This window comes from Staurois parvus, unplaced genomic scaffold (genome assembly GCF_062004578.1).
Source record: "Staurois parvus isolate SC_StPar_1 unplaced genomic scaffold, SC_StPar_1.0 ptg000122l, whole genome shotgun sequence".
Taxonomy (NCBI): domain Eukaryota; kingdom Metazoa; phylum Chordata; class Amphibia; order Anura; family Ranidae; genus Staurois; species Staurois parvus.
Genome location: NW_028317918.1, coordinates 1453853 through 1473839, shown reverse-complemented (window position 1 = coordinate 1473839; position 19987 = coordinate 1453853). Strand labels below are relative to the sequence as shown.

Sequence of the window (19987 nt, the reverse complement as noted above, 5' to 3'; positions counted from 1 at the left end):
CTTCATTGAAGTGTGAATAGATGGGGAGTATAACCCATCATGTTATGTTTCCTATTAAGTTTGATAATCTCATATGAGAGGTCAATAGGAGACCAGGCAGAAGCCTAGCTGCTCCAGCAGACATAGTAACATGTCTACAGGAGACCACTTGGGTGTTTACAGGAGACCACCTAGGAGCCTAGATACTGCAATAATTTGAATATATGTGATAAGGTCATGATGGGACATACTTCCATAAACATACAAGGGTCCAAGTGTAGGGTTTTGAAAAGTCCTTTCTCCCTAAAAGGAAAGGAGGCCTATTCAATAGGGAAGCTTGATTGCAGACTGTGGAATAGGAACCCTTTCCCTCAGTAGCCGTCTCAATGTATTCCACAAGGGAATTCTTAAAGAAAAGATCGCCTTCGAAGTACATGCGCAAAAGGCACCTTTCCTGAGCCCGATTCATTGACCAAGCCAATTATATTCTGGGCCTAAGCACAGAGAGGAGATTTGACGAAGTACACTCTTCATGACGTCTACTCAGAATAGTAGGGCCAAATGTAAGACTCGCAATCCTGCAGCAAGATTTTGATCATTTATATCAGAGCACAGTTCAGTTTTTAAGTCCAGTTTACCGTAGTCTGGGCAAATGACAAGCTGCAACAACCAGTTGCAAGACTGGACCTGTCAGAACAAAGGAAGACTTTAACAGAGTCTCCAAATGCCCTGTGGCTCAGTCATTTCACCACGTACCAAGTTGAGTATTGAACACAGGATCCAGTTCCAGGCTGGCCTTGCTGCTGTGAGATCTGGTTTAGACGTACATCAAAGGTAACCGATCTGGAAATTGCAAGTGAACCATAAGGCAATACACAGTCAGATCTAGATAGAAATGTCAGTCGAAAAAGTAATGGAAATCTGGTGAGAAATACTTCTCTAACAGAAGAGGTATTTCACCTAAGGAAAGTAGCAAAAATAGTGGGCGGGGTTATGTTGGTACACTGGGGGAAGTTCCCAGGAAAGCTTTTGCCAGTGTTCAATCACCTAAACGTAGTCACCTATAACCCATGGTCAAGAACCTATTCCTGTGTCCCGTAATGTACGATTAAGATATGAGGTTTAACAAAATTCCTGAAAGACTGCATACCTTTCAGTTATCTTTCCCAGCAAAGCATCCACTATTTCCAGTGAGCCATCTCCTTGTGACCAGTTAAGGGAGAAGCAGTTCACAGAGGCAGTTTGAACTGGATAGGCTGCTGGGACGATGCTTATGTAGGGTTTGCTTACAAGATAAAACATTGGCAGTCTTGAAGTAAATGCATCATCAATTCTTTGTTTAAGAGCAATCTCCAGTCCTCTGGTATTGTTACAATTTGCATCGCCTGAAAAAAAATATTTTTAGCTGAAAAGAAGAGCCACATTTTTTTTTAAAAGTAAAAATCCAGGAATTATATATTTTTTAAAGGCACGCCTTAAATGATAACGGTCACATTTGCTTGTGCTCTCAGAGGGTTTAAGTTTTAAAGTATAACTAAAAGGCCAAATTTTTTTTTTTTTTTTAGTTTTGGAGAGAGCGGAGATGGATAAGAACACTTGTCAGGTTTGTACGGCTGTCTGTGCCAGTTAGGGAGATTCACCCTCTCCTATTTACCATTTTGATCGACCGTGAAAGTAAAAGAAAAGCCCAAATTTTGAGTTGCCCCAGAAAAGTAATAGAGGGAAAATTTTCCAAAGAGGACAGTAGTTCTGCTGACCGAAGGGTCCCCAAGGAATTCCCTTAATTTGGCTCTGGGACAGGAAGTGAAGGTAAATCTCCCGAAACGGACAGAAGGCAACAAAATAAACTGACAGGGGTTACAACCATTCCTTACATTATCCAAAATAATAAAAAATGTTTTGCCTATAGTTCTACTTTAAACTTATAGCTTTGTTATACGCAATTATCCATGTATCACATAAAGGGGTTGCAGAGGATGCTGAAATTCATTGCAGTAGTTTGGGCTACATACAGTCACCACTGTCCTGTTCTGGTTGCTCCTGGTGCAACTTGCTGTCTGTACACTGACTAGAGTACAAGTCGCTTGCTCCAGTACCTTTGCCACTCAGCAAACTTTTTATTGTGTTTCAATGTTTACAATGTGTTCTCTGATTGAAGGAGATGATGCTTATGAGGTCATCCACCCCTCGCCTCTGCCTCATCCACTCAGAGAATGCCTTGGATTCCCTGAAAAAAAACAAAACAAAACAAAAAAAAACAAGATGTTTGCTGAATGGTGGAGTGAGCGTGATCAGTGGACAGATGGCAACTCTCTTCACAGCACACAGAACAGGACAATATATGTAGCACACACTACTACAGTGAATTTCAGCATCCCCAGTGGCCCTCTGGCAGTGACACAAGGATAATTACAGGTAACCATGCTGGCCCAATGTAGGTGTAAAAAAGATAATTACTGGCGTTCCGCTTTAACAGCTTAACCACTTGTTCTCCAAAAAGTTTTACCCCTTCATGACCAGAGCAATTTTTACTATTCAGCACTGTGCTACTTTAACTCACAATTGCTTGGTCATGTAATACAGTACCCACATTAAATTTATGTAATTTTTTACACAATTAGAGCTTTGTTTTGGTGGCATTTGATCACCGCTGGATATATATAGGTACACACCTACCTTCTCTTAATAAACATATCCGATAAAATCAAATTTCTTCATAAATTTAGGCCAAAATGTATTCTGCTTCATGTCTTTGGTACAAAAAAAAAAATCCCAAATAAGTATTAGTTGGTTTGTGTGAAAGTTGCAGTGGGAAAAAAAATTATTTGATCCCGAGCAGATTTTGGAAGTTTTCCCATTTACAAAGAAATGATGGGTCTATCATTGGTACATTTTAACTGATATAGACAATATCAACCAAAAATACAGAAAAAACACATGATACAAATGTTATAAAGTGAGGTGCAATTCAGAGTAAAATAATACCAAACAATAATTTTGGCTCCATTTTTTCCATTCAAACCTCACCACCATGGGCAAAACCTGTCAAAGGACATCAGGGACAAGATTGTAGACCTGCACAAGGCTGGAATGGTCTACAAGACCAGATCAGCAAGAAGCTTGGTGAGAAGGAGTGATTATTCGCAAATGGTAGAAATACAAATTAACCATCAAATCGCCCTCGGTCTGGAACTCCATGCAAGATTTCACCTCATGGGATAAGGAAGATCTTGAAAAATGAAGGATCAGCCTATAACTACATGGAAGGAGCTTGTGAATGATTTCAAGGCAGTTGGGACCACAGTCACCAAACAAACCATTGGTACCACAATATGCCCCCCATGGATTAAAATTCTTCTCAGGAAGGCACATGTACAGGCCCATGTGAAGTTTGCCAATGAACATCTAAATGATTCAAAGAAGGATTGTGAGAAAGTGCTGTGGTCAGATGAGACCAAAATTGAGCTCTTTGGCATTAATTCGACTCGCTGTGTTTGGAGGAAGAAAAATGCTGACTATGACCCTAAGAACATCATCCCTACCAGTTAAGCACGGAGGTGGAAACACTTGTTTTGGGGCTGCTTCTCTGCGAAAGGTACAGGTCAACTTTGCCGCAATGAGGGGCCAATGGACGGGGCCATGTATTGTAACATCTTGGATGAGAACCTTCTTACCTCAGCCACAACACTGAAGATGGATTGTGGATGGGTCTTCCAGCAGGACAATAACCCAGGAAAAATGCCACTAAGGCAACAAAGGAGCAGCTCAAGAAGAAGCACATTAAGATCATGGAGTGTCCTAGCCAGTCTCCAGACCTTAATCCAATGGAAAATTTATAGAGGGAGCTGAAACTTTGAGTTGCCAATCGACAGCCTTTAGAGACGGATTTAGAGAAGATCTGTAAAGAAGAGTGGACCAAAATCCCTCTTGAGATGTGCGCAAACCTGGTAACCAACTACAAGAAAGTCTTACCTCTGTGCTTGCCAACAAGGGTTTCTTGTTTCTAAGTCATGTTTTGCTTGAGGATAAAAATACTTATTTTACTCACTGAGCTGCAACTCAATTTGTAACATTTGTATCGTGTTTATTTTCTGTATTTTGGTTGATATTCTGTCTCTATCATTTAAAATACACCTTTGATAAAAATTATAGACCCTTCATTTGTTTGTAAATGGGAAAACTTACAAAATCTGCAGGGGATCAAATAATTATTTTCCCCACTGTATAGCCTCTACATAGCCTGTATACTATGGTATACAGTATATACTGGAATTTATGCTGCTCTGATTTGCGGAGCTAAAATGGCAGGACTGGGCAAACACCCTCAGTATGACCCATTTTTGAAAAGTAGACACCCCAAGGTATTTGCCGAGAGGCATGTACAGTCTGTGGATGATTTCTTTTTTGCCACAAATTTTTGAAACAATTACCAAAAAGTTGTCTCTTTAATGAGATTTCTCACAAATTACACTCCAAAACACATTATGCTACTTCTCCCAAATATGGGGATACCAAAGAGACAATTTGGGAGCCTATCCAAGTACCGGGGCCCAAACTCCAATGACCACCTTCAGGCTTTCAAGGGGTGTTAATTACAAGTTGCAGCTGTCGGCTTGTAGTTCTCAATGAACTACCAGGGCTCTGTTGAGCACTCTAGTAGTTCATTGAGTCTTCACTTCAAGAGTGTAACTGCCTGCTTGTAAAAGCAGACAGACACACTGACACATCAGCAAGAGCCCTGCATTGCACCCGCAATCTGCTGATAGTGGGTACAATGCTTAGCAGACTCATAATGAAAAAAATAATGCACATTTTCTACCTGCAAAAAAGATGTGCATTCATAACTTTTTTTTTTTTTTTTTTACAAACTTGAACTTATCCTTAAGGTGCAATAAAAATTACTACACCATGGGGGGTTTCCTCTCTTTCTTTTTTCATGAGATTGGATAGTAAAGCGGTGGTTTCTGACGTTTAAAGGGGACCTGGTGGTGTGAATAGAACCGGACTCACCTTCTTCCTTGTAGAGCTGCAGATGGATGGATCGATCCGCTGATGTGGTATAATCACTTGCGGAGTGCCACCCACAACGTACTGTGGCCGCTCCCAGCTACCTGCTCCCACTGTGATTGAACACAGTGGGAGCCTGTCAGGAAGTCCTGGCCAATTATTCACGGTTGGAACCTGCTGATCGGCTGCGCACCAGCCCAGAGTTCTGTGTTGACAATCAACACAGAGCTCTGTACAGGGAACGATCTTTCTGTATTTCATCCCTGCTTTCTAACTAGATCTATTAGTAAAAATCAGCACACTTTACACATATGACAGAGTTAGGCACACATTCAACCCCTTGACTGCCCTTGATGTTAAGCCCTTTACACATATGACACATTTAGGCACACATTCAGCCCCTTGACGTTAAGCCCTTCCCAGTAAGTGTCATTAGTACTAATGATCACTGTACTAAAGTCAATGGTGATGTCAGTGGCAGTCAGTTGCCCCCAGCGCCAGATTTCCTACCACACTATCACAGTCCCATTTTCAGTCACTGATCACCACCATTAGTAGTATATCCACTTCGCCTCTCACACCTGTTCACCCTTATGAACAAGAGCAATTTTTACATTTCTGCTAGGAGCCAGTTAATTTGGCGATCAATGTGTCTTAAAATTACTTATAAAAAAAAAATATGTGTTTTACGTTTTTATCTTAAGGACAAGCAAGGCTTTCTTTTTGTGAACATTGTTTTGCAACAATGATTTCTTTTAGCAATCCTTAAACGTAACAAAATGTACTTTTTTTTTAGCAGTGTTGGTTTAAAAATAGTGTTACTGCACATAAAAGTGCACATTTTATTCTGTAATTTGTCCTGTTTAAAATTAGAATTCTGGTTCAAAGCATTGCAAAGTTATTTACAAATGAAATATAGAGTTTTCTATAATAAATTTTGTGCTTTTTTTGCGATTTGTAAATATATGTTAAATGTGTAAAAATATTAATGAACAAAACAAAAAAACGTTTATTATTAGGTAATAAAATAGAAAAAAAAAATCAGCAGGTGAATGATAATTGAATGGAGAAGGAGAATAAGGAGTTAATTAGGGCTCATTAACCACTTTACAACTGTGCTATAGCCGAATGACGGCTACAGCACAGTTGTCCAGTTCTGGGAGGGCGTCATATGATGTCCTCCCAGAATACACACCTGGCACGGTCTGTAATTGCTATGGTTTTTTTTTTTTTTAACTTGTCAGGTTGCTTTAAAGTGTTACTAAACCCGCAACAGTAAAATCAGTGTGAGAACAAAGAAGTTCAATCGGCTGGACTCCAAACAATCCACTTTGAACCAAGATGAAACGTACACAGACAGTGGAAATACAGTGGAGGACTGGCAGGTAAATGGACTTCAAGCTAAAGACAGCACGTATTCATTACCCTGTGGAGAACAGCCGATCGGACTTCCTTTGTTCTCATCTATGCAGCACAGGAGCTGGGCTAGCACCTACAGGAGGAAGTGTCCTTGGAGATTGGGAGTTTCTCTGCCTTGAGCAGCGGTAAACATATATCAGCAAAATCAGTGTGTATATGCAGTAACCCCCCCCCCTTACATACAAATGCATGCATGTCTCGCAGGCATATGTAAATGGTGATCACATCACATTTGTGAGGTGTCAGATCGAGGTAAAAAATTTTAGCTCCAGACCTGTGTAACTCTAAAATGGTAACTCGTAATGGCTTTTCAAGCATCACCTATAGAGATTTTTAGGTACTGTAGTTTGGTGCCGTTCCACGGGCATATGTAATTCTAAAGTGTGACATGTTAGGCATATATTTACTCGGCGTAACATCATCTTTTAAGCACAATTGACATCATTGTGGGCTGTGTGGCCTGCTTTCGCTAGGGCACAGCAGTCCATTCATTTGAATGGGCTGCTGTGCCACGTTTCCCTAAGGAAAAACTAGAAATCCTGGAGGAATCCTCTGCACACTAAGTACCCTTTCCAACAAACTTTGCAATAAAAATAGGGATTTTTAGTTCACACATATAGCAATACATGGTTTAAGCGGGCCAAATGCATCAAAATAATTTCTCTAAGGCCAGTCCTACTCTGCTCTGCCAACGCAAATGCTACTGTGGACACAATTCCAACCAGGGGTAAAAAGACACAAAGTGAGGGAGAGTTACTAGGCTTAAGTCTGGCTACTGACCTGCTATGAAACAAAAACAAAATATACCTGTGCTCAAATCCACGGTAGCATTTGCTAGAGCAGCACAATTCGGTTGCGGGAACAGGTGCGATTCCGGCACCTGCAACCAGCCTGCATAGTGAGAACCGAGCCTTATATTTTAACAAAAAAAATTAGGTATTATATAGTGTTTGTGTAAAATAAAATTCATTAAATGGATTTATATATATAAAAAAAAAAAAATCGCATTTGAAAAACTGCTGCGCAAATACCGCGTGACACAAACATTTTTATCACCCACCATTTTATCCTCCAGGCCCTGTGTAAAAAAAAAAAAAAAAAAAATTATATATATATATAGATAGATAGATAGTTTGGGAATTCGAAGTAAATTTCTAGCAAAAAAAACCCATATTTTTACATGTGGGGGAAATGTCAGAATTGGCCAGGTAAAGAATTGGTTAAAGATTTCAGCTTCTTTTTTTTTTTGAATAGCACAGTTTATAGATCACATTAAAGGTGGAAAAAAAAATAAGTGATTTACCTTGGTATTTTTTTTTTTTTTTTTTTACATCTCAAACACCTGGCATTTTTATAAGGGTGTGTTGGAACATGTATTTAGTGGCTAGCCTTTAGTTTTACTATATGGTGATAAGTCATCAAAAAAAAAAAAAAAAAAAAAAGAGAAGAAAACAGACACCAAAAAAGTCTGCCATGAATTTACTATACAAAATAAATACACTCTACTGCTGCTGCCATATCTGCACTGCTTCCTTGCAAATACTTCCCTCTTTATTTCCCTCCACACTTCTCTCCTGTGCGCCACCTTCATATCCTCTGCAGTCTTCTACATATAGTACATGCTGTCATATCCACCACATGCAGTATGCAAACTTTGATATCCTTTGCACTCCTCTTCTGCACACTCTGCTGTCATACACTCTGCGCTCCTCCACTGAACATACTGGCTGCCATCCCTCTCACACTTCTCTGCATCAGACACTGCCCACTAAGACACTTTCTTTGCATTCTTTGTTACATTCTAAGTATCACCACTTCTGGTACATGCACACTTTTGCTAGTTTACATCAAAGCTCAATGATTATTTTCTACTAAGTACAATTATGGTGAAATGAACCAAAAGAGCTATTTTAAACTATACAAAATGCCAACTACAAAGCCAAGTTCCGAATCTACTTACCCACAATAATGCTGTAAATGAATACTGGCTGTATGAAAATGCTTAACAGTGCTCCTTGAACTCCCAGGACTTCCCATTTTGTAAGTTTATCAGTGGCACATATACTGCTTATGTGATTAGTAATGTCCTGTGGATGGTAATTAATTGGGTAATTCTTCCCTTTCACTGAAATCTGAAGACTCAGCTGGTCATTTGCTTCATGTGCAGAAAGAGAATGGGGGTTAAGGCGTCTAGAAAAAAGATGAAAATTATTATACTGAAATAATAGTTTAAATGATAAATTCAGGTAATAATTTTATTTTACATTATTATTTTAGCCTGTCTTTATATTTACATCTTGAAGTTCAATGTACCGCATTATTCAGACTGAAAGCCTATTAAGCTTTACTACAGTACCAATCAATGATCGGGAAGTTCTTGACTAAGAGGAATTTCTTGCAAGTTTAATTACAGTTTTGTACAATTATCCTTGAAGAAAACCTCCCCCATTCCAAAGCTTTTACTCATTTGTCCATGACCCTGTGAGATGTGGTGCCAAACTGTCAAGGTCCTACCTTTCCTCAGAGATTGTGTTGCTCCATGTGCTGGCATCCATCTTAAGTTCCTGCAAAGCATGGTGGGAGCCTTTATGCTTTCAGGCCTCTGTGGCTCCTCCTCCAGAAGGGTGTGGCTGATCACATTTAAGCCTGCTGTCTGCAGTTGCTCTTTGCATTCGTGTCCTGTATGTTTCTTTGCAGCAACCTCTTGTTCTGTTCTCGTTGCTCTCCTGGTAACCGACTCGGCTTGGACAAGACTATTCTCTGCTTTATCCCATTACCTGACCTCCCGTTGCAGAACCCGGCCCGTGACCTGAGTATTCTTGTCTACCGTCTTGTACTATTTGCTCTGTTGTTATTGACCCGGCCTGTCCGACCACGCTAAACGTTTTCCATCTGGCTCCCACCAGCTTTACGCCATTGGCGGCAGTCGTTACCGCAGATGGGGTTACTCAGGGGGCTGCAACCTGGTCTCAGGCTGCGTCAAGTCCATCCCCACCATCAGGGGCCCTGGTGAAGGGCAGCCTGGGGCTTAGACTCCGCGCCCTGAGGGACTCTGGTCTGTGAGTAGCGGCTGTTGTCAGTTGCTGCGTGACCCTACCATTAGGCCTGCCTGCCCATTCCACCGCTCCTGCCCTGACACAAACACAGGAAGCTGCACAGCCGCTGCTGCAGACTCCCTGTCTAGTCCCTCCCTTTTCTCTGTGCATGCAAACTAAAAAACACAACAGGATTTTATTTTTACTCACCATAAAATCCCTTTCCCTTAGTTCATCAACGGACACAGTCACTTCTTATTCTCAACCATAGTGTTTATAGCTCCAGTGGGACAATACGCAGAAAAGAAACTCGGCAATGCCTATGAGCAGTCCTAGCTAGTATCAATTCCCTCTCTGCTACAGGCAAACCGGTTATTGACAAAGTAGTTGTCAAGGTCCTACCTTTTCCCTGTGGTTATGTTACTTCATGTGCTGGTGTCCATCTTGGATTCTGCTGTGCATGATGGGAGCCCTTTTATGCCTTCAGGTTTCTGTGGTCCATCCTCCAGAGGGGTGTGGCTGATGACATATAAGCCTGTGGCCCGCACATGCTCTTTGCACTTGTGGCTTGTGTCTTTGTGTTGCTGTTACTCTGTTCTGACTCTCGTGACTCTCCTGGTATCTGATTCGGCTTGTCTTGACTATTCTTTGTATTCTCCTTTGATCTGACCCTCTGTTGCTGAACCCGGCTCGTGACCTGTGATTCTCGTCTGCTGTCCTGTACTGTTCTGTCCTGTTGTTGTTGACCCCGGCTTGTCTGACTACTCTTTTGTCTCTTCCACCAGCTACACGCCATTGGCGGCGGCCATTACCGCAGCTGAGGTGTCTCGGGGGCCGCGACCTGGTTCCTGGCTGCGTCAAGTCCATCCCCACCATCAGGGGCCCTGGTGAAGGGCAGCCTGGGACTTAGACTCCGCGCCCTGAGGGACTTCGGTCTGTGGGTGGTGGTTGTCGTCAGCCAGTGCGTTACATTGTTAGGCCTGCCTGTCCGTTCCTCAGCTCCTGCCCTGACATTACACAAGTGCCATGAACCCTGACGGTGCAGGCACGCCTTCGCTCCCAATGCTAGTCGCCAGACTCGATCAACAGGATCACCTGTTGGATCAGTTCGCTCAGGCGTTGCAAACTCTGCTTGCACGCACCGCGCACCTTACTCCTGGTGTTATTAGGCCGGTTGTCGCTCCGGTGGTCGCTTCCGCTGCTGTTCCGCTTGCTGTGCCTACCGCCGCGGCTGATGCGGCACCCGCGGTGTCCAGAGGTATGACCGGTTCAGCCCCTCTTCCACAGCGCTTTGGGGGTGAGCCGAGTCAGTGTCGTGGGTTCCTCAACCAGGTGGGTATTTATTTTGAATTAATACCCCACGCCTTTCCGTCTGAGAGGTCAAAGGTGGGGTTCCTCATCTCACTACTCTCAGACAAGGCCTTGGCCTGGGCAAATCCCTTATGAGAGAGGAACGACCCGGTGATTCAAGATTTTTCTGGTTTTATCGATGCCTTCCGTAGGGTATTCGACGTACCGGCTCGTTCCGCCTCGGCGGCCAAGCTGCTCATGACCATGCATCAGGGTTCACGGACCGTGGCCGAGTACGCTATAGAGTTTCGTACCCTGGCGGCAGAGGTCGGTTGGAACAATGAGGCTCTGGTGGCTGCGTTTTCCCATGGTCTTTCTGACTCATTGAAGGACGAGATTGCAGCTAAGGAACTGCCTGTGGTGTTGGAGGAGCTCATCTCTTTCCTGATCCTGATTGACACCAGGCTCAGGGAGAGGCCTTCACTCAAGGAACGCCTGCGGAGGCCTTCCAATCGACTGGCACCTGCGTTTTCTGTCCCACCCGTTCCTCCCTCTCCTCCCACGCCTCCTGGGGATAGCTTGTCTGGTGGGGAACCCATGCAGCTGGGGTTTGCTCGCCTTTCCGAGGGGGAGCGGGCCGCTCGGCGTCGGGAGGGTCGCTGCCTGTACTGTGGCCTCGGTGGGCACTTTCGGCAGTCTTGTCCGGTCCGTCCGGGAAACGCTCGCACCTGAGATCATGTCGGGGACAGATCTTGGGTGGAGTTTCCTCGTCCCCGGCGTTCCGCAAGGATAAGCCACTGATCACCGTGGTCCTTTCTTGGACAGGGGGCTCGGTGACGGCCCAGGCGTTGATAGACTCTGGGGCCGGTGGGTTGTTCTTGGACAGCTCGTTTGCTGCGCAGCACTCCATTCCCCTGCAGGCTCGTGCTGCCCCATTGGTTCTCGAAGCAATAGATGGCAGGCCCCTGCAGCCGCCGCAGGTTACCCACGAGACCCTGCCAATAGAGGTAGCCATTGGGGCTGTTCACAGGGAGTTGGCCTGTTTTCAGGTGATTTCTTCCCCACACTATTCGGTGGTTTTGGGGTATCCCTGGCTCCAGAGGCACAATCCAACCTTCAATTGGCAAACAGCCGAGATTCTCTCATGGTCTCCACAGTGTGGGGCCGGGTGCATCCGGGGGCCGGTTAAGGTATTGTGTGCCTCCTCGGACTCTGCGTTGCCCACCGACTATGGGGAATACCGGGACGTGTTCGATAAGGTACGCGCTGGTACCTTACCACCGCATCGTCCTTACGACTGCGCCATATCCCTGCAACCCGGGGCCACTCCTCCACGTGGCAGGGTGTACCCTCTCTCGGTTGCGGAGAATAAGGCCATGGAGGAGTACGTGGTGGATGCGCTTTCCCGGGGGCACATTCGTAAGTCTACTTCCCCAGCAGGAGCGGGGTTTTTTTTTCGTAAAGAAGAAAGGTGGGGAATTGAGGCCCTGCATCGATTATAGGGGTCTCAATCGGATTACCATTAAAAATGCATATCCAATTCCTTTGATTTCTGAGTTATTCGACCGCCTTAAGGGAGCAACGGTCTTTACCAAACTCGACCTTAGGGCGGCGTACAACCTCGTACGGATCAGACAGGGGGATGAGTGGAAGACCGCGTTTAACACCAGAACTGGGCACTACGAATACCTGGTGATGCCCTTCGGATTGTGTAACGCGCCCGCGGTCTTTCAGGAATTCATAAACGATGTCCTTCGTGATTTGTTGCAGCAATGCGTAGTGGTTTACCTGGATGACATCTTGGTTTACTCTACCTCCATGGAGTCCCATGTCCAGGATGTTAAGCAGGTGCTGCAACGATTGCGTGAGAACGGACTCTTTTGTAAACTCGAGAAGTGCGAGTTCCATCGATCCCAGGTTGCCTTTTTGGGCTACATAATTTCCGCGGAGGGATTTTCCATGGACCCTCAGAAGGTTGCGGCAGTTCTGCAGTGGCCTCGTCCCAATGGTCTTCGGCCCATTCAGCGCTTTCTGGGTTTTGCCAACTACTATCGGAAGTTCATCAGGAACTTCTCCACATTGGCAAAGCCTCTCTCTGACCTAACCAAGAAGGGGAGTAACCCTCACGAGTGGCCATCCGAGGCCATCAGAGCTTTCGAGGCTCTGAAAGCTGCCTTTGCTTCGGCTCCGATTCTTTCGCATCCCAATCCTGGGTTGCCCTTCGTCCTCGAAGTTGATGCTTCCGAGACGGGAGTATGGGCTCTCCTGTCTCAGCGTCGGTCACCCGATGGACCCCTACTTCCCTGCGGGTTCTACTCCAGGAAGCTTTCCTCGGCTGAGTGCAACTACCAGATTGGAGATCGGGAGTTGTTGGTCATCATTCTGGCTCTCAAGGAATGGAGGCACCTGCTCGAGGGTTCCGCGGTTCCGGTCCTCATTCTTACCGATCACAAGAACCTGACTTATCTTTCGGAGGCCAAGAGATTGACACCCCGCCAGGCCAGATGGGCTCTGTTCTTGTCACGCTTCAACTATGTGATTTCATATTTGCCTGGTTCCAAGAATGTCAGGGCTGATGCGTTATCACGGCAATACTCTGAGTTGTCCAGGGAGGACTCTGAGCCAATCTCCCTTATACCTCCAGATCAGATCCTGGCTGCCATTCGCACCAGTCTGACCTCTCCCCTTGGGGAGCAGATTTTGGCGGCTCAAACTGATGCTCCTCCCGGGAGGCCGGAGGGTAGATGTTTCGTACCCGAGGGATTGCGCACCCGCCTGCTGCGTACCTACCATAACGCCAAAACTGCCGGGCATCCAGGGAAGAACCAGCTGTGTTGGGTCGTCTCTCGCTTATTCTGGTGGCCAACCCTCCGTGCCGACATTGCCTCTTATGTAGCGGCATGTTCGATCTGTGCCCAGAATAAGTCTCCACGGCATCTCCCTTTGGGTCTTCTGCAACCCATTCCCAATGGGGAGCGTCCTTGGTCACATCTAGGGATGGACTTTATTGTAGACCTCCCGGTGTCTCGGGGTCATACGGTCATCCTCATGATCGTCGATCGGTTTTCCAAGATGTGCCATTGCATTCCACTCAGGAAATTACCCACAGCGCAGGAACTGGCCACGGTCTTTTCCAGGGAGATTTTTCGCCTGCATGGGTTACCTAAGGTGATTGTCTCAGACCGCGGGAGTCAGTTTGTGTCCAGATTCTGGCGTGCCTTCTGCTCCCAGTTGGGTATTAGTCTCTCCTTTTCATCAGCCTACCACCCGCAGTCCAATGGGGCTGCGGAGCGTTCCAATCAGGCCTTAGAACAATTCCTTCGGTGTTATATTTCAGACCATCAGGATGATTGGGCCGATCTCCTGCCGTGGGCAGAGTTTGCCAGGAACTCGGCGGTCAACTCCTCCACCGGGATGTCTCCCTTCATGGCCAACTATGGGTTTCAACCCGCGGTATTACCTGAGAGGTTCTCACCACAGGACATTCCGGCTGTGGAGAACCATCTTGCTGCCCTGCGTTCTTCTTGGGGGCAGATCCAGAGGGCCTTGAGGGACTCAGCTCAGCGCCAGAAGTTCCAGGCTGATCGCAGACGGTTGCCCGCTCCTTCATACCAGGTCGGCGATCGGGTGTGGTTGTCTACTCGCAACCTCAATCTTCGGGTGCCCACACCCAAACTGGCTCCCCGTTTTGTCGGTCCTTTCCGCATTCTCCGCAAAGTGAATCCGGTGGCCTATGCACTTGCCCTTCCGTCTGGGATGCGGATCTCCAATATCTTTCATGTTTCCCTGTTGAAACCTCTGATCTGCAATCGCTTCACTACCTCTCTTCCTCGGCCCCGTCCTGTCCGGGTTGACGGTCATGAGGAGTATGAGGTGAGCCGGATCCTGGACTCTCGATTGGTGCGCGGTCAATTACAGTTCCTGGTTCATTGGCGCGGTTATGGTCCCGAGGAGCGTTCCTGGGTTCCTTCCGCGGATGTCCATGCTCCTGCCCTCCTCCGCGCTTTTCATACCCGCTTTCCTCAGAAACCTTTTGTTGAGCCGCGGAGGGGGAGGGGCCCTTGAGGGGGAGGTACTGTCAAGGTCCTACCTTTTCCCTGTGGTTATGTTACTTCATGTGCTGGTGTCCATCTTGGATTCTGCTGTGCATGATGGGAGCCCTTTTATGCCTTCAGGTTTCTGTGGTCCATCCTCCAGAGGGGTGTGGCTGATGACATATAAGCCTGTGGCCCGCACATGCTCTTTGCACTTGTGGCTTGTGTCTTTGTGTTGCTGTTACTCTGTTCTGACTCTCGTGACTCTCCTGGTATCTGATTCGGCTTGTCTTGACTATTCTTTGTATTCTCCTTTGATCTGACCCTCTGTTGCTGAACCCGGCTCGTGACCTGTGATTCTCGTCTGCTGTCCTGTACTGTTCTGTCCTGTTGTTGTCGACCCCGGCTTGTCTGACTACTCTTTTGTCTCTTCCACCAGCTACACGCCATTGGCGGCGGCCATTACCGCAGCTGAGGTGTCTCGGGGGCCGCGACCTGGTTCCTGGCTGCGTCAAGTCCATCCCCACCATCAGGGGCCCTGGTGAAGGGCAGCCTGGGACTTAGACTCCGCGCCCTGAGGGACTTCGGTCTGTGGGTGGTGGTTGTCGTCAGCCAGTGCGTTACATTGTTAGGCCTGCCTGTCCGTTCCTCAGCTCCTGCCCTGACAGTAGTACAAACACAAGCAAGAGGGGCTGTTGCTGTGTCAGTCAATTAACTGAGGGAAAAGGATTTTACAGTGGGTAACAAAAAAATCCCATTTTCTCTTTCGCTTACTGACGAACACAGCCACTTCTTATTCTTGACCATAAGGACATCCCAAAGCAGTGCCAAAAATGAGGGTGGGAGAAACCAAGGGCAAACAGAAAAAAAAAACAAAAAAAAAAAAACAGGCCAACAGGAGTTTAACAGGAACACAGGAGCCCAACTAGAAAATAACCCCCCCCACAAGAGGGAACAGTAGCTTTAAACAGCCATCTACAATGCTTTGTAAGTGTCTGAAAACACCAAAACATCAACTTAGTGAAGGTGTGCACCGACTATGAGGTAGCTGCCTTGCAAATTCGGGACACAGATGCCTGATGAGGGAAGGCCCAAGAAGCACCAAATGCCCTAGCAGAGTGTACTGTTACGGGGAAGGGACCCTTGATGATATAAGCCTGAACCCCCAGCTGCCTAATCCACCTAGAAATGGTAGCAGAGGATGCCGCCAGACCCTTCCTTGGCCCGTCTGTGTTCACAAAGAGGGAATCCAACCTATGAAAGACTCTGCAATGGACAGATACTTCCGAAGTGCCCGAACCACATCTAAAACATGCAGTGTAAACTCCTTAGGGTGCGAAGAGTGAGGACATAAAGAAGGTAGGACAATGCCCTTGTTTAAATGAAAAGCGGATACCACCTTCCAGAGAAAGGAAGGGCACAGACTGAGAGCCACCTTATTCTTGTGCACAACCAAAAACATTGATCTACAGGACAAGGCAGCCAGCTACGACACACTAGAAAAAACTACCTTCTGGGACAGAGTGAGCAAAAGAACCTCCAAAATACTCTCAAAGGGAGGCTTTTGGAGAAGAGAGAGAACCACTTGGAGGAAGGTACAGATTAAAGAGTGCGTGGTGAGGGAACGCTGAAAGAAAATCGCAAGAGCAGATACCTGGCCTTTGGTGGCACTTAAAACCATTTCTTTTTTCAACACCCCATCGAAGAAAGGACAAAATCCTAGCCACTGAAAAAGAACGTGGATGGGTACCTGCAGCCTCACACTATGATATGTATGCCTTTCAAGTACAATGGTATATCTTGATAGAATTGAACTTCTGCACTTTCAGAATGGTAGGGATCAATGACTGACAGCCCCGTCTCTTAGAACCTAGCATTCAATATCCAAGCTGTTAAAGCCAGCAACGGTAAAGCACAGTGGAAGATCGGTCCTAGAGACAGAAGACGTCTCTAGGGACAGCCACAACATGTCAATCTACCAGGGTCAGTGGGGCTAATCCAGAGCCACCAGAATGACCAGATTCCCTTTGGCCTCTATCCTGCGTAGATTAAGCTTGAGAGGAGGGAACACAAAGGATACAATACTGGCTACATGACTCCATCAAGCCACCTGTTGTGACTGCTAGGGGATCCCTCACCCTGGCCATGAATCTAAACACCATCCTGTTGAACTGAGACGCTAGAAGGTCTATGTCTGGGGTGCCCCACTGTAGGCAAATCCGACTGAACACGTTTGGATGCAGAGACCACTCTCCTTGATCCAAGGTAGACCGCCTGCCAATTGTCCATGCCTGGATTGTGCATGGCGGAGAGCACCAACACATGGCACTCTGCCCACTGAAGAATGCAGGAAGCCTCCAGCGCCATTGCCAAATTCTTTGCCCCACCTTGGAGGCTGACAAACGCAACCGCTGTGACATGAACAAAACCAGGTGCCCCCAAAGACGCTCTGTCCACTGCTCCAGTCTGAAGTTCCAGAACATAGATCAATAATTGGGACTCCTCTGGTGTCCAGCGACCCTGGCCCGAACTTGCCCCAGGCTGGGCAAGCTGGCATCCGTCGTGACCACCGTCCAATGGTAGGGAAGAAACTAATTCCCCTCCTTTAGGGCGGGAGACTGAAGCCACCAAATCAGCAATACCTTGATAATCCAACCCAGGCGGATCAGGGTGTCCAAGGAGTTGGGGGACTTTCCCCACTTGGGCAAAACTTCCTTCTGACGGACCAGTATGCATATGGGTCCGTCTTGAGGGTAGATACCTTTAGACCCATGACCTGTATGCAACAGCAGAGGAAGGAACGCCTCCAGGAAAAAAGCAGTTGAATCGTTTATTGAAGCTTCCGGAGCTTGTCCATCGGGAGGAGCAATTTAGCCAGCACCATGTCAAAAGTCAGGCCTAGATAAGTCCGGCTTCCTTGTCGGGTTCAGAACGGATTTATGGAAGTTCAGGAAAACGCCGTGATGTAGGGAGGCCACCACAGACTGAATTAATTCCATCTTGAATTTCTGCACACACAAGTTCAGAGCCTTGAGATTCAGGATTGCACGGACCCTTCCTTCCCTCTTTGGGACCATAAACAGATTAAAGAAAAACCCCTGAAACCATTTTGAAGTCAGAACTAGAGCAATCGCCCCCCGGGGCAGCAAATCCTGCACCTCCACGTATAGAACCTGCAGGCGACATGGGTAAAGACAGAAATTGAAAAGGAATAAACCTCTTCGGAATACTGAAGTGAAATTCTATTTTGTACCCGGACAAAATCAGCTCGTATGTCCACTTGATGGAAATCAGAGAGGTCCATGGGCCCACAAACAAAGATGACCACTGTCATCCCCTCCCCCCGGACACGGGTGGGGGCGAATCTTAATGCGGAGGTGGACTTGTCCAGTTTGGTAGACCAGGGTAGCTTGGCACCCCCGGTGGCCCAGTGTTAAGCTTGTTCGCAGACCCAGGGGGGAAAAAAAAGCTTCTTACGCACAGAAAAAGGTACGTTTGCGAAATGATTCCTCTCCCAGTATGCACTGTAGAAGAAATTTACTTTTTTATTTTGTTTTTTCTCCCAGTGAGATTCCGTATGTCATCTAGGGTAGCTCCAAAAGAGGTGATCACTCTGGATAGGCAAATCCCTAAAGGCTGTGTCTGATGTCTAGTCCACAGACCAACACTTAAGCCACAGCATTCGCCTTAGAACCACCACAAAAATGGAGAGCTTGGAAAACAAAGGAGCTGCATCCAAGGACGCATCACACACACACACAAGGCCCTGGACCAACTGGTCCACTAATTGCACATAAGCTGGAGGAACTTGCTCCCCACAAAGGCCATGGTGATAGAACTTGGCCCATTCAGTGAGGATCTGAGATACTAGGGGAGTGGCCAAAACTGGCTGTAAAGCAGAGGCGGTGATGGTGAACATCGTGTAGGTGACCTGTCAGCCAGATCCTTAAAGGAAGGAAGGAGACTACTCCACTAATATGGTTGCTTTATTCACCCTGGAAATAGGAGAGTCCACGACAGAAGGAGCCAGACCACTTCTTCAGAAGTGATTCCTTGAAGGGTTAAGGCACGGAAAAACATCTTGGAACCACAAAGGGTAGTTTTGGATGTTCCCAATCCTTGTATATAAATTTGTCAAAATAAGTGATGGATGGATATCCGCTCTCATTTTCATCAGAGTGGGTATCTTCCAGTGTAAAAAATGCAGCTACCTCACCTGCCAGTTCATTTACCATGGGCAAGGAGTTGAAGATAAGGCACTTTATAACATGTTCATCAGAGTATGTAATTTATATCTTGCTGTGCCCCTGTAACTTAATGTATGTAGAATACACCAAGTGCACTTTATGCAAGCAGATAGGGGAATGCTGCAGGCTAATCGGGGGATGATCAGATAAACCGTGGTTCCATGTCATTTCTTATTGCATCATGGGAATGATGTTTAAACTCTCTGTCCTAGCACATTCATCCGGCCCACCGGCAGGGGACACTAAGTACAGGGGAGGGCAGGGGGCTGCTGTCTCTTACCTGGCTCCAGTCCCACGACGATCCAGTCCAGGATGCACAGCTCCTTCACTCCGGCCGCTCCCTCACTCGACGTCCGCTCTGCCGCTCGGCTCCGCCTCCTCCCCGGTGATTGGGCGCCAGTACTGTAGCTCAGGAAAGGCACACAGGCGGCCAATCACCGGCGAGGAGGCGGAGCCGAGCGGCCCTGCGAAAATCAAGGGAGGGAGAGGCCGAAGTGAGGGAAGGACGACAGCTGACCGCCCGGTAAGTGTGCCGTGCAGAAGGTACTACTGCAACCAGGTATGCTGGCTGCAGCAGCACCATGCTGGAACAGGGGTCGGCTAGTTAAGTGTCGTTGCTGTCAGTGGGAGGAATAGTGCCCCATCATTGGTGTCACTGATACTAATGATGAGGCATTATTCCTCCCACTGACACCAATGATGGGGCACTATTTCCCCCCCACTGACACCAAAGATGGGGCACTATTCCTCCCCCCCACTGACACCAACGATGGGGCACTATTCCTCCCCCCCACTGACACCATCGATGGGGCACTATTCCTCCCCCCACTGACACCAACGATGAGGCACTATTCCAACCCCCCCCCCCACTGGCACCAATGACGTACTATTTCTCCCACTGACACCAATGATGGGACAATATTCCTCCCACTGACACCAACGATGGGGCACTATTCCTCCCACTGACACCAACGAT

General features: G+C 46.8%; 1 protein-coding gene across 1 annotated transcript in view; it reads right to left on the bottom strand.

Annotated features, from left to right (window-relative positions):
- The window catches only part of ADAD1 (adenosine deaminase domain containing 1), a 160285-nt gene that overhangs the window by 41628 nt on the left and 98670 nt on the right, over positions 1–19987 (bottom strand). The window contains exons 8-9 of the mRNA XM_089672173.1: positions 8366–8595; positions 1130–1364 (exon numbers count right to left, since the gene is read on the bottom strand). Coding sequence (XP_089528299.1) covers positions 1130–1364; positions 8366–8595 — 465 coding nt within the window. The remainder of the gene's footprint in view (positions 1–1129; positions 1365–8365; positions 8596–19987) is intronic.